The sequence below is a fragment of the Pongo pygmaeus genome, chromosome 4, assembly GCF_028885625.2.
Source record: "Pongo pygmaeus isolate AG05252 chromosome 4, NHGRI_mPonPyg2-v2.0_pri, whole genome shotgun sequence".
In the NCBI taxonomy this organism is placed as follows: Eukaryota; Metazoa; Chordata; class Mammalia; order Primates; family Hominidae; genus Pongo; species Pongo pygmaeus.
The window spans coordinates 16,024,286-16,038,330 of NC_072377.2; the positions used below are offsets into that span (position 1 = coordinate 16,024,286).

The 14,045-nt window shown below is 39.7% G+C and overlaps 1 protein-coding gene across 3 annotated transcripts in view; it reads left to right on the forward strand.

The window, feature by feature from the left end:
• The window catches only part of FBXL7 (F-box and leucine rich repeat protein 7), a 434,790-nt gene that overhangs the window by 113,502 nt on the left and 307,243 nt on the right, over positions 1-14,045 (forward strand). For 2 of the 3 annotated variants that reach the window (XM_054488427.2, XM_063664674.1), the window contains one exon: positions 3,936-4,025. In XM_054488427.2, coding sequence (XP_054344402.1) covers positions 3,936-4,025 — 90 coding nt within the window. Of the gene's footprint in view, positions 1-845; positions 866-3,935; positions 4,026-14,045 lie in introns of those variants that run through there. The other variant, XM_063664673.1, reaches the window with a different exon arrangement.

Genomic DNA, 14,045 nt, shown 5'->3' on the forward strand with positions numbered 1-14,045 from the left:
GAAAACAAAAATAAAAATATTGATTTCCTTAAATTAAATTCTCAAGCACTTTAAAATGTTTTACTTATCAAAGGACATAGATTTTCAATGGTGGTGATATTGCTCCTAAGGGGACACAGTCCATCCCCACAAGAAACAGTGTATTAAGCAGAATCACATACATAGTACATAAGAGATATACAGTATATCTGTGGTGTTGCGATTTCATTGGGGGTGGGGTACTTAGGGAAAAGTCTAAACAGTTTCCTTGGAGGGTAAAATAATGAGAAAATGATTGAGAAATACTGTCATAGGGTATAATGACTAATAAGAAAAAGCATGTAAAGCATTTATTAGAGGGTTCAATGAAACATATGCACTTAGTGTTAGCTATTATTATAAATAACATTATTATTTGTTTCCTCAACCTTATACTCTCTCTTCATAAACAAGCAATTTTTAAATTGGAGTTTGCAGCCCTTTGTGGGATCAGCACTCATGTTCTCACCTGTGTCTGAGAATTTTCTCTGAAATTTGTTGTTTTATTTTGTGCTTTCATTTTCATGATAATCTTAAAAATAATGAATAACTGTGTACTGGTTCCCCTTTATAAGAGAGTCATGCCATGAGTTATATTGTCCGAGTTTCCCCATGTTTAAAGGAAGGCGCTCTACTCCAATGTTTGTAGATGGATAAGCAATAAAAGAGCAGTCTTAAAAATGTGCCTGATACAGTCAGTCTCAGTGAAGGCCACCTGATGCCATCTCTTTGTAGGAGGGAAGGGTTCCCTGAGTTCGAGTGGAGGAAAGTGATATGCAGGTTGAGTCCTCATGCAGCCTGGAGTGGGCACGTGCATGCCAAAACCAAGAGAACACTGGCTTTAGCAGTGAGTACTGTATTTAAATTTTTAAAGACAGTTTAATCTCAGCAAAATAACATCATCAATCATGTTAAACTAATGCTGTTGTTTTTGCATTTAATTTGTTATTTTGTTTTAGTTTTATTGTTGAATCAGAGCTAGAGCATATGGAGTTTATTTCTAGTTTTCCATTTGCGCATCACTAAGCAACAATATAATAATAATTTAAGTCTACATATTGGTGTTGCACAATAATGTTATTTGCCTTATTAAATGGAGTGGTTTGGATTACTGAGGTTTGAGGAATAAAGTAATGGACTCAAAGACTTATAGACTGAGCTGCTAGGAATCTTTTTCCAGAAATTTCCCTTACCAGATACGGACACTAGGCCTGCAGAGTGAGAAGTGAATGTCAAAGGTCAGAAAGCAAGGGAGTGGTAGACTGGGGTCAGAGGCCAGGTGGACATACTTCTAACCAGGTGCCCAGTCTGCCATGTCAACCCACTTCCAAAGATGAACCATGGCAGATAAATGGCCACAGCTGCCAGGCCACAAAGGCTGGTTAGGCAAAAACAAATGGAGAATTGCTGCATTGTTTTGGTTAACTCTGAGGGTAGAGGCTGTGGAAGGGGTGGAGACAAAGGGAATAACAGATTTGTTCAGAGCCTAAGTCCCAATGAGCAATGGGTGATAGTGAGAGGAAATGATGGCCATTTTTCTGAGTTCCTTGATATTCCCATGGGTAATATCACCTGGGCCATTCCCTCCTCAAGTGATATTAACCATCAGCCTGAATTGTTCAGTGACTTTCATCATAAGCAAACAAAACTCCAAAGTCTAAGGAGTTCTACTCTGTATGAATTTAGACTGTAAGCTTATGCCACCTAACTAGAGTTCTGTACTGTCTTAGTCCATTTGGGCTGTTATAACCAAATACCACAGACTGGGGGGCTTATAAACAACAGAAATATATTTCTCACAGTTCTGGAGACCAACAAGTCAAAGATCAAGGTGCCGGCAAATTTAGTGTCTGGTGAGGATGTACTTCCTGCTTTATAAACAGTCTTCTACTGTGACTTCATGTGGCAGAAGGGGGCAAGGAAGCTCTGTGGGATGTCTCATAAGGGCACTAAGCAGAGTCCTCATGACCTAACCACCTCCCAAAGGCCCCACCTCCTTATACCATCACCTTGGGGGTTAGGATTTCAACATGTGAATTCTGGAATGACATAAACATTCAGTTCATTGCATTTACCACTGGGAAGAAAAGACTGTTGGAAAATGATGTTTCTCAGCTGCATGTCAGAGTTTTGATCATCACTTGTGGAGCAAAAAGAATTCATCTGTGATATAACTAGTTGGTCATTAGCAATAGCTTGCTTTCTTTTCTTTTCTTTTGAGACGGGCTCTCACTCTGTTGCCCAGGCTGGAGTGCAATGGCGCAATCTTGGCTCACTGCAACCTCCGCCTCCTGGGTTCAAGTGATCCTCCTGCCGCAGACTCCCGAATAGCTAGGATTACAGGCATGTGCCACCATGCCTGGCTAATTTTTCTATTTTTAATAGAGATGGGGTTTCACGATGTTGGCCAGGCTAGTTTTGAACTTTTGACCCCAAGTGATCCATGTGCCTCGGTCTCCCAAAGTGCTGGGATTACAGGCACAAGCCACTGCACCCGTCCAGCAGTAGCTTTCTATTGCTGAATAAAAACATTACCACAAACTTAGCAGCTTAACATAGGAGCATTTATTATTCCACAGTTTCCTGGAATCAGAATTCTGAACCTGCATTAGCTGGATCTTTTGTTCGGGTCTCACAGTGCTGCAATGAAGGCATTGGCCAGGGCTGGGCTGTCCTCTGATGCTCAGGGTCCTCTTCAGTGCTCACTTGGTTGTTGGCAGAACTCATTTTCTTGTAGCTGTAGAACTGATGGGGGTTTGCTGCTTCAAAGACAGCAGGAAGGGTCTCTCTCCTACAGGCCCTCTTTTGAAGTACTCACCTAATTAGGTCAGGCCCACCCAGAATAATCTCCCTTGTCATTAATTCAGTTAACTTCTTAGGGACTTTACAACTGCAAAATGCCTTACTTTCACCATAGCCTGTTGCTTAGAGGCCAGTCACAGGTTCAGCGTACTCTCAAGGGGGAGGAGTTGATGCGGACATGGATACCATGAGGGCATCTTAGCAATCTGCCCACCACAGTCAGTAGGTTTCTCCGTCACTGGGCAGTAGAGTGTGGTTCATATTTACAGACTTTCATGTGACATCTGAAGAATGTTTAGTAATATTAACATATATGATTATATTAAAGGTTAGAAGAGTAGAAACTCAGCCTTGAGCTAAGATTATTTAGACCAGGGCTTCTCACCCTTGGTACTATTGACATTTGGGCTGGATAATTCTTTCTTGGGGGGGCCGCCCTGTGCATTCTAAGATGTTTAGCAACATGCCTGTCCTCCACCCACTAGATGCCAGTTGCACCTCCTGGCTCATTTGTGACCACCAAAAATGATACCAGATATTGCTAAATGTCCCCTTGAACAGAAAAATCATCTCCAGTTGAGAATTGCTGCATTAGAAAAATGAAATGTTTTTTGTTGTGTTTTGTGTTTGAAGGAGGACCTATTAAAGCAGGGAATTCATTTTTTGATATGACGCAGCTATTTGGAGTTAGCAGGCTCTTGCTCCTCTGATTATGCCTTATTCTTTGCTTATTTCCTTTACTGAGAAATGCATAATTTATAGTTGCAAATAAAAAATTAATGCAGGAGATGTGTTCCCCACATGTACTTTCTTATTCACATTTATGCCAAAAAGAGATTATGTTATCATATTTGACTACATTTTATAATCTCGTCTGAGTTTATAGTCAAGCTATATTATAAGAAGACTTTAGTTCTACTATAACATGGATCAGATATTTCCCAAAAGATATTTAATGCATAAGGCAAAAAAAAAAAACTTAATAAACTCCATTCTTTGTATTATAGCTGCTTTCTTGGAAACTGATGATATGGCTTGGTGTGGGACCGAGTGGAAGACACGGTCCACGTCTGAAATTACAAATCTCAAAAGCTGCTCATTCCTGTTTCTTCCAGGCAAAGGCAGCTCGAGCATCTCATCTGACGTGAGTTCAAGTACAGATCACACGCCCACTAAAGCCCAGAAGAATGTGGCTACCAGCGAAGGTAGGCAGCTGGTCTTCATTATCTCTCTTTTTTCTTCACAGGGCTGGCTATTTTTGGAAGAGAAATAAAGTGTGGGAGCGGTAGTTCTATTCTCCTGAGTGGGAGCATATGAGATCCTTAAAAATGAGGATGTTCAGGGTCTCCTAAGTTTTTTTTGTTGTTGTTGTTGCACTGCAGTTACAGTTCATGAAAATTGATTTGACGGGATTCAGGTGCCTCAATTATAAGGCAAATGTTGTTTTGTGAAAATTGAATAGGCTGAATTAAGGGAAGGCTTTAGAATATCATATACCTTGTCTTTCAGTATAAAAAATGGTATTATTTTAAAATCTTTGTGCTGTAGTTGAATGTTCCTGGAGGAACTTTCAAAATAGGCACACCTGGAATTCAAGATTTTAACAATGGGAATATCATAGTCACGTTATTTGTAGAACTTGAGTTAATCTCCAAAATTTGGGAGTAGGAAAAAAGGGGATTTCTTTATTATTATTATTTAAAGAATATGTAAGAGGTCCTCCCTGTAAGGACAAAGATTGGTCGCAGTGATATTCTTGATGAAGAATTTGTATGTGGTAATACATGTTAGAATTCCACTGCTTTTCAGTATGGAAGCTTTTGAGTTACTACTTACTTGTTTGAGTGTGGAATTAATTGTTTCTATGGTAATTATTTAGTGGAAAGTTGACCCAATTATAGAATCGGCTCTTTTTATTTTAATGTTAAACATGATTAAATGACTTTCTGTCTGAAAATGAGTTCTTGCTAAACTAACTGTCCGATTAAAGTCCAGTTTAAACATTGATGCCATTGATAATGAAAGACCTTGAGCTGTCAGCTAATTTTCATGACATTGTGTAGCGCCTGCTTTCCTAAAGTCTGTGGGATGTTGTGGAAGTACACTTCCCAGTTTTTTGTTTCAGATATTTAATTTCTGTTGGTCATAATATTGGGCATATACCCATGGGCTGACATTGGCCATCTGAGATCCATGATTTCTCTCTATCTGCACTATAATTTATGTATTGTAATTGTATGTGGTTTACATCTGCTGGTATGTATATGTCTTCTCTTTATGTTTTGTCTTAGTGTGCTTCAAGTAGCAAAGAATTACCTTCTCTGGGTAAATAGCTTTACAACTGGATTATATTCTCCGTGCTTAAAACCGTAGCACTGTTTGATGTGTTTTCCCAACATCATAAGGCTGGCAGATTGGAGTGTTCTCTTCAGTGTATGGAAGCACCAGGTAGCAATCCAGTTTTAATTTTCTGCCTGTTAATTCAGGTATGGGCATTAGATCATTAATGAAATTCAGTTAAGGTAATGTACAAATCTCATTAACTGATTCTAAACATACATTTATTTATTTATTTATTTATTTATTGAGATGGAGTCTTGCTCTTTCGCCCAGGCTAGAATGGAGTGCCATGGCACGATCTTTGCTCACTGCAACCTCTGCCTCCTGGGTTCAAGTGATTCTCCTGCCTATAGGCACCTGCCACTATGCAAAGCTAAGTTTTGTACTTTTAGTAGAAATGGGGTTTTACCATGTTGGCCAGGCTGGTCTCAAACTCCTGACCTCAGGTGATCCACCCGCCTCAGCCTCCCAAAGTGCTGGGATTACAGGCATGAGCCACCACGCCCGACCTGACATTTACTTTTGAAGCTTTCATTCTTAGGAGCCATAGTGGAAATCATTTCAGTTTAATATAGTGCAGTCCTCTCTAGTCAGAAATCTGTTTTGCAATATTATCTGTTTTCTACCATTATTTTAACAGTCACTCTTGTCACCATAATTTGTCTAATTTGAATGGCTATCCAAATAGAAAGTTAAAAGCAGGTTAAATAATCTGTTTTTAAAGCTCTCTTATTTTTTCTCCTTTTCAAAAATAGAAAATACACAACTATATCAGCTGTGTTGCAGGGGTTGGGGGAGGGTACTGTGGGACCTCATGCATTTAACAGTGTCTGCTTTTTATGCTTCCAAAGGGGGAAAAAAATCTCTGTAGGGGCTTTAAATTTTCATTTTCTTGTGCCTTTCCCTTATGAGGACGTGCAGGCCCAGCCAATGTTTTATACATCTTGTCACAATGTATTTTCTGTTATTCTGAGGGTAGAATCAGGAGAGAAAAATAGGAAAATGTTATGTTCATATGGAACAGAGTTTTGAGCAACTGGCCTAAATTAGTGAGGAATTTCCTTCTAGCTTTTAAGTAGAAGAGGCTTGGTCCCTATGAAAGATGCTGCCCATTCCCTTGAATAACTGAAAATTTAAAAAAGAAAGTATTAAGTTCTGCTATTTGTGTGTCTGAATCCTTTTTGCTGTAGCTTTTTTAATCAATTAAAATATTAAAAAACATAGAATAGGTATGGGCACACGTTACATTAAAATGTATTTCAGGGATGTTTGCAGGGATGATTAGTTTCCTCTCATCAGGCTGCTTTTTCAATATGGATCCAGAGTAGCCAGTGCTAATTTCCTCCATGCACAGGAGACATAGTCTCAGGAACAGACCATTCAGGATAAGTGATTAGGGAAGCATTCTCTGACCTCTAGAGGGTGGATCTCAACTATGGTGCGTAAGTTTCTTCTCACTGGGAAACACCTAGGAAACCACTGAGGAAGAAGCAGAAGGCAGACACACTGACTTCTCACTCAGACTGTTAGCACTGGAAGAGATCTGAGTTACCCAAAATTACCAGCGGCCTATCCCGACGGGTCTATAGCAACTTCAGTCCTTGCCTCCTCAGAAGAAAGAATTCGACTGAGGGACATAAAACAGAAAAAGAAACCAAGGCAAGTTTCAGAGCAGGAATGGAAGTTTACTCATATAGGCCTTAGAAAAGGAAAGAAAGAAGGTGCGATTGGAAGGAACTCAAGCAGGCACCTGAAAATTAAAGAGAGAAGTTCATGTGCCCCATTTAACGGTGATCCTAGGACTTTATAAGCTCACCTCTTTCCCATGATTCTTCCCTTAGGGTGGTCTTCCCGCATGCGCGGAGCCCGCCTTACCCTTGGGAACTGAGCATGCGCATTGTGTTTAGGGAGTTGTACGCATGCCCATCTGAGGATTTCTTCCTTTTTCCGGTGGCATGGACCCGGAAGATCATACTTAGCCATTTTTTGTGTCTTAATGTGCATTCCAGGAGGCTGTTTCTCCCTGGAGTCTGCATTCAATTAACAACGTTTAATGTTAACAGGTGTGGACCATCAGGAGCTTGTCTCTCCCTGGTTGCGGAATTACACTTTTTAGAGAGACAATGCCAAACCGTCATGGACATTTCTAGTTGTGGTGGGATGGGAAGCCGTCTCCTGCCCTGCTCGCGCTTACCTAACTACCTATAACAAGACTGCAGAGGAGCCAAGCTAAAACTGCTTCTCGGATTCTCTTCCCACTGTTTTCTAGAACTATGTTTAACCTTTGATGTTAAGAAAATATTGGATGTAATTGGCTTTCCAGTAGCCAGTTGATTATGGTTATTTTCTTCAATTCCTTGATCTCATGATTTTTCACCTCTGAATTCACCAATATCACCTTCAAGGAGCACAGGCAAGATTCTTAGTTTAAAGGTCTGAATGGTATTGATGTTTTAAAATGACATATGTTGTAAAGGATAATACTCAGTTTTCTTGCAGTCTTTGAAAACCATGGCTATACCTGTAATAGCCAGGTTGGAAGCATTTTGCAGAAGTGTTGGCCTTTTCCCTGATGGGATGGATAGGGAGGGTTCACATTGCTTCCCTGGTTGGTGGTATGTGTGTGTGTGCATTTGTGTCTGACATCTACATGGTAGCTAACCACACAGGTGTTGTCACTTAGTAGAAAACTCATGCAATTGTGCTGGTAAATAAAGTGAGGACATGGGGATAGAGAAAACAGAGGGCTCTCACATAACCTGCACTTAACCTCAGCTGCAGGTGGGAATGGGAATTAACTGTAAATAGACAGGGAGAATGTTATTGGGGAGATGACAATGTTCTGAAATTGGATAGTGATGATAGCAGCACAGCTCAGTAAATTTAGTAAAAAGCATTGAATTGTATGCTTAAAAAAGAGTGTTGGGGCAGCTACCACTTCTGCATGATCTTCAGACTTATATCTGAGTCATCATAAACTATTCTTTTTTTCTTTCTTTTTTTTTTTGAGACAGAATTTCACTCTTGTTGCCCAAGCTAGAGTGCAGTCGTGCAATCTTGGCTCACTGCAATCTCCTCCTCCCGGGTTCAAGCGATTCTCCTGCCTCAGCCTCCCTAGTAGCTGGGATTACAGACACATGCCACCACGCCCAGCTAATTTTTTGTTTTTTTAGTAGAAATGGGGTTTCACCATGTTAGCCAGGCTGCTCTTGAACTCCTGACCTTAGGTGATTCACCCGCCTCGGCCTCCCAAAGTGCTGTTATTACAGGCGTGAGCCACCGCCCCTGGCCCACGAACTATTCTTTGAAAATGCTTCTTGCAACTCTGGGGAGAGATCGGGGGCGGGGGGCGGGGGGCAGCAGACCCGTTCCGAGGGGAGGATTGGCTGGTGTACAGAGCGGGGTTGCATGCTGGCCCCAAAACTCTGCTCCAGCTCTGGGGCGAAACTGGCCTGAAACTCATAGTTAGTTCCTGGACTAGTGTTCCCAGCCCGGCACGTGGTGCCTGGTTAGAACTGACTCATCATGGTAAATATTTCCTGGAAAGTTCTAGAAGAATTGTTAGATTGTACAGTCATGGGTTTCCCAAACATTGGTTTTGGTTTTTTTTTCTTGGCTTTTCCTGCATAGTCTCTCACCTCAGCTCCGATTTTATGTGTTCTAGCACCCAACCCTAATGGTAAAGACATCGAATTTATCCACTCCAGTAAGTCTGTTTCTTTGCTAACGACTTATGATCTTCCTGTCTATCCAGTGTTCCAGCTAATCCACTCTGAGTCGTAAGGCTGTTTCCCTAGGCATAGTGGGCACATTTTGGTTTTAATTCATGAGAGAATGGCATTTTTGACCCACTGGGAGTGTTCCATTCCAAAGTCTCATGCCAAAGTTCTGGGCATCTTAATTTTGAGACTCTAAAGCCACAACCCTTGTAAAGAATTGGCAGCCAGCAGGGCTTTCTCCCTGATAAGTGGTGTAGACGTTCTTTACAGCCCATTGTATTTCTTGTGACAGTTTAAGTTTCTAATTTCCTGACACTGTATTGGGGGTTGGGTTCAAGTGTAGAAGGCTGGAAATTTTCCATTTTTCCCAACATAATCTACATTCCAACATTGTAAGACACAGTTTAATTCTTTCCAGTTGTGTTACTATTCTTTCTCTTTCATATTTTTCAGTCTTTCTCATTCATGGGGTATTCTCTCCTATACTGGAAAGAGGGGCCTTTGACCTTCAGTTATGAAAGTCACATCCAGCCCATGGTTGGAACAGAGCACACAGCAGCGCACGTTGAGTAGAATCAGTTGGATTAGGTTAATTAGGAAGAATCTCCCTGAAAATAGCAAGCTGAGCCTCAGCTTGTTTCATAGAACTGAAAGGTATGAGGCTATGGCTCTACGGGCGGGTGGCTCAGTCTTTTCTGGAGCTGGGGGAAGGCAAAACTGTCAGTTTAAAGGTCAAATTTGATTGGCTGATAAAGAGTCAGCTTCGGCCAGCTGTTCTTTAAGTAGGACGCATATTCAAATATTGAACCCATCGACAGCATGGGCTATTAATATGATATCTTGGTTCTGCACATTGGTTATCAAACCAGACAACAATGCAGCCACGGGATTTTCAGAGTTACAAAGGGTCTTGTCAATTGGATCCAATACACTCAATTTTTTTTTTTTTACATATGAAATCACCATCTGTGTATTGAATATGAGTCATTGTGTTAGGTGCTAAAAGATGCAAAGATAAATGAGAAACAGTTATTGTCAAGGAACAGCAGTAGAAAGACATGCACAAATAGCTAGAATATGAGGTATCATTTTGTTATAAAACATGATAAAATGTATAATATATATTGCATGTTATTATTACTTTTTATATTGGGCCTGATTTATTTCAGTATCCCCACATATGGCACAATTGTTTCACATGGTGTATTTGCTCAATAAATACTGATTAAATGTGAAAAATAGAAAGGATATAAACCAAATGCTTGGGCAGGACTTTTCTTTTTTATTTTATTTTTTATTTTTATTTATTTATTTATTTATATATTTTTATTATACTTTAAGTTCTAGGGTACGTGTGCACAATGTGCAGGTTTGTTACATATGTATACATGTGCCATGTTGGTGTGCTGCACCCATTAACTTGTCATTTACATTAGGTATATCTCCTAATGCTATCCTCCTCACTCTCCCCACCCAACAACAGGCCCCGGTGTGTGATGTTCCCCTTCCTGTGCCAAGTGTTCTCATTGTTCAATTCCCACCTATGAATGAGAACATGCAGTGTTTGGGTTTTTGTCCTTGCAATAGTTTGCTGAGAATGATGGTTTCCAGCTTCATCCATGTGCCTACAAATGACATGAACTCATCATTTTTTATGGCTGCATGGTATTCCATGGCCAATACACTCATTTTTATAAATACCTGTAGCACAGAGAAATGAAGGGATTTGCTTATTTTATTTTTATTTTTTGAGATGGAGTCTTACTCTGTCATCCAGGCTGAGGTGCAGTGGCATGATCTCAGCTCACTGCAACCTCTGCTTCTTGGGTTCAAGCGATTCTCCTGCTTCAGCCTCCCAAGTAGTTGGGATTACAGGCACGAGCCACCATGCCCGGCTAATTTTTTTATTTTTAGTAGAGATGGGGTTTGGCCATGTTGGTCAGGCTGGTCTTGAACTCATGACCTCAAGTGATCCCCCCACTTTGGCTTCCCAAAGTGCTGGGATTACAGGCGTGAGCCACGGTGCTCAGCAAGGGTTTGCTTATGATTACACAGCTAATAAATTGTCAAGCAGGAGTTGGTGCAGTATTGTTTTGATCAAATTAGAAAAAACATAACCTTTGCTATTTAATTCTCTTTTGCTGCCTGATTTCTAGCTGTCTGTTTTGATCCAGTTGCAGAGCTGAAGGAGGCTGTTCAGAATAGGTTGGGAGAGGTTGTTAAGCCCAAATCCTTTGGCCCAAGACCATTATTCCCAGTAGGAGGAAAGGATCTGCCCCGTAGGTAAAAGGTTCTTAACTTTCTTCAGTAGATTAGCTGGTTACCTAGGGTTGGAAACACATTTAAGTCAAGTCATGATTTTATAATAGCCTTTCAATATTCAGTTAATACCACTTTGTGATATTGTGTAAGTCCTTGCGAGGGAGTCATTTTAAATGTATCATTGGAGGCTTGTGAAATTATTTGATTTCTAAAGAATTTATGGTGATATTTGTTCCATGGAATCTAGAATCACCAATTTGAAGTCATGAGTTCTCATGTTTTCAGTGCCCAAATTAGATCAATTCTAAATAGGATTATTTTGAAAATGCGCAGACATCTGGCTTTGCTTTCGTTCTGTTGTCCTTATATCTTTACATTGTCTTCTTTCTACTTCTTCTTGAATATACTTTTCAAACAAAATTTACATGAATCATCTAGGGAAGGAAAAATGATGCTTTTAACTCTAGGTGAATTCTGTTTCCCAAAAAGCTTTTTCAAAATCTACAACAAATTCAACAAACATTTTTGGGACAATTATTATTTCAGGCTTTCGTTAGCATTATTGCATTGAGCATTGTTTCACCATTACACTTCTCTTGAGAAGGCATAAATGTTTTCATTTTGCAGATGAAACAGGGAAACTCAGAAAGGATTAGTTGGGCTGTATTTCATGTAAAATTAGTAGGTGGCAAAGATTATATCAGGGCTCAAGACTATGAGCCTTGACATAAGATGTGTACTTAATGCTTATTTTGTCATTGTCGGCAAAACTGTGAATTTCATGCTAATCGTTTTTCTAAGTTCCTATCAAAGTATATTTTTACTGTACTTAGGAGAAGTGTGTTTTCCAATTTCAACTCATAATTGTGTTTAGCTTGTCAGTATTATATATGCAGATACTTTTGTGATCCATATAGGGTCTAGAAATTGACTTTAAATCCTTAGTTATTGCTATGGTTTGGATGTGGTTTGTCCCCACCAAAACTCATGTTGAAATTTTGGCCCCCAATACGGCGATGTTGAGTGGTGGGGCCTGATGGGCTGTGTTTGGGTCCTGGGGCAGATCCCTCATGATTACCTTTATGCCCTCTCTCAGGGGTGAGTTCTCTTGAAAATGGGTTAGTTCCCATGAGAACAGATATTTTAACTGTTTTCCCATTTGTCCTGAGAATACTTGCCTGCACTTGTTGCTGCAGCATTTACCCCAAGATAACTTTGCCACGAAATAGCTTTTGCTTTTATTATTATTTTCGCATCACTCTAGTGTATTGACTTCGGAAACAAAAGATAACGTTCTATTTACAGAATTCTGTTTTTAGTAGTGGTATTTACATTTACAAAATACAGTAATTCTTGATTGCCGAAAGTGTCAAATCCTAGAAAATGTAGCATTCCTACACGTGAAGTTAACATCATTTTCGAGCAGTTGTTGGCCAAAGATTCATCTGATGAATTCAGTTTTTCTGAAATAGATGATTCTGGTGATTCAGATGTTTCTGATGTTAGTTTTGTTTAGAAATAACTCGAAGAACAGTTTTTATATTTTATTTTCACATTGAAAATCAGTCAGATTTGCTTCAGCCTCAAAGAACTGTTTATGTAAAATTAAATGAGTGCTGGCAGCAAGGTATATGTTTTTTTTTTGTTTTTTTGTTTTTTTTTCCCTAGACGAGAAAAGCGTTAAAAAGATTCTGGCTTCTTGATCTCTCTCTCTTGCTTCCTCTCTTGCCACGTGATCTCTTTGCACATGCCCCCTCCCCTCCTGCTTTCTCCCATGAGTTGAAGTATCCAGAGGTCCTCACCGGATGCAGCTGTCATTCAATTTTGGACTTTTCAGTGACCAGAATTATAAGCCCAATAAGTGTATTTTCTTTATAAATTACCTGGCCTCAGACATTTTGTTATAGCAACACAAAATGGACTAAGACAGTTATGGAAGGCAAATATTAGTATTCTAAGCTGCCTTTATACTTGAATTGTTGAAGATTTAGTCTGCAGGTTACCATAACTGTACTCTTAACACATGGCAGTCAGACTTAGTAAAATTAATATTTAAGTTAGTCATTATATAGGATCTAAAGTATATGTAATAAAAAGTTACTGAATAGTTATTTTACTGATTTTCCCTTTAAAAAAACTGAGCCACGGCTGGGCACGGTGGGTCACACCTGTAATCCCAGCAATTTGGGAAGCCGAGGTGGGCTGATCACTTGAGGTCAGGAGTTTGAGACCAGTTTGGCCAACATGGTGAAACCTCGTCTCTACTAAAAATACAAAAAATTAGCTGAGTGTAGTGGCATGCATCTGTAATTTCAGCTATTCAGGTGGCTGAGGCCCAATAATCCCTTGAACCCAGGAGGCAGAGGTTGTAGTGAGCCAACATTGCACCACTGCACACCAGCCTGGGTGATGGAGTAAGACTCTGTCTCAAAAAAACCAAGCAGCCAACCAGACAAACAAACAAAAACCAAATCAAAACAAAAACCCAACTGAGCCATGGAATTTTTCTTTCATTGGAAATATATGAAAGTGGAAGATACTAATTTCAGCATGTACCTTAGGAGACTGGAAATATACCTTGAAGCTGTCTATTACAATAGAATGAAACTCAATCTATGACACCAAAAAAGTAGAGTAAAAACATGTAACATAGGAATAGGAATAAAAAGCAATGAATGAGAGAAAGAAAAAGATGCTGAAGAAATCTCTTAAAAAATAGTTCTAAAATGACAACTATTGCATGGGGGGCCTTAAGAAGAGGAAGAGAATCTGAAGTCAGAAATGTGGTATTACTAGCTTTTAGTCTGTGTATGAGGAAGGTGATGACTGATTATTATAAAGGTTTGTTTTCGTCTTTAAAAATTAAATTTTAACCTTAACTATCTTTGGAATTCTCAGGATCAT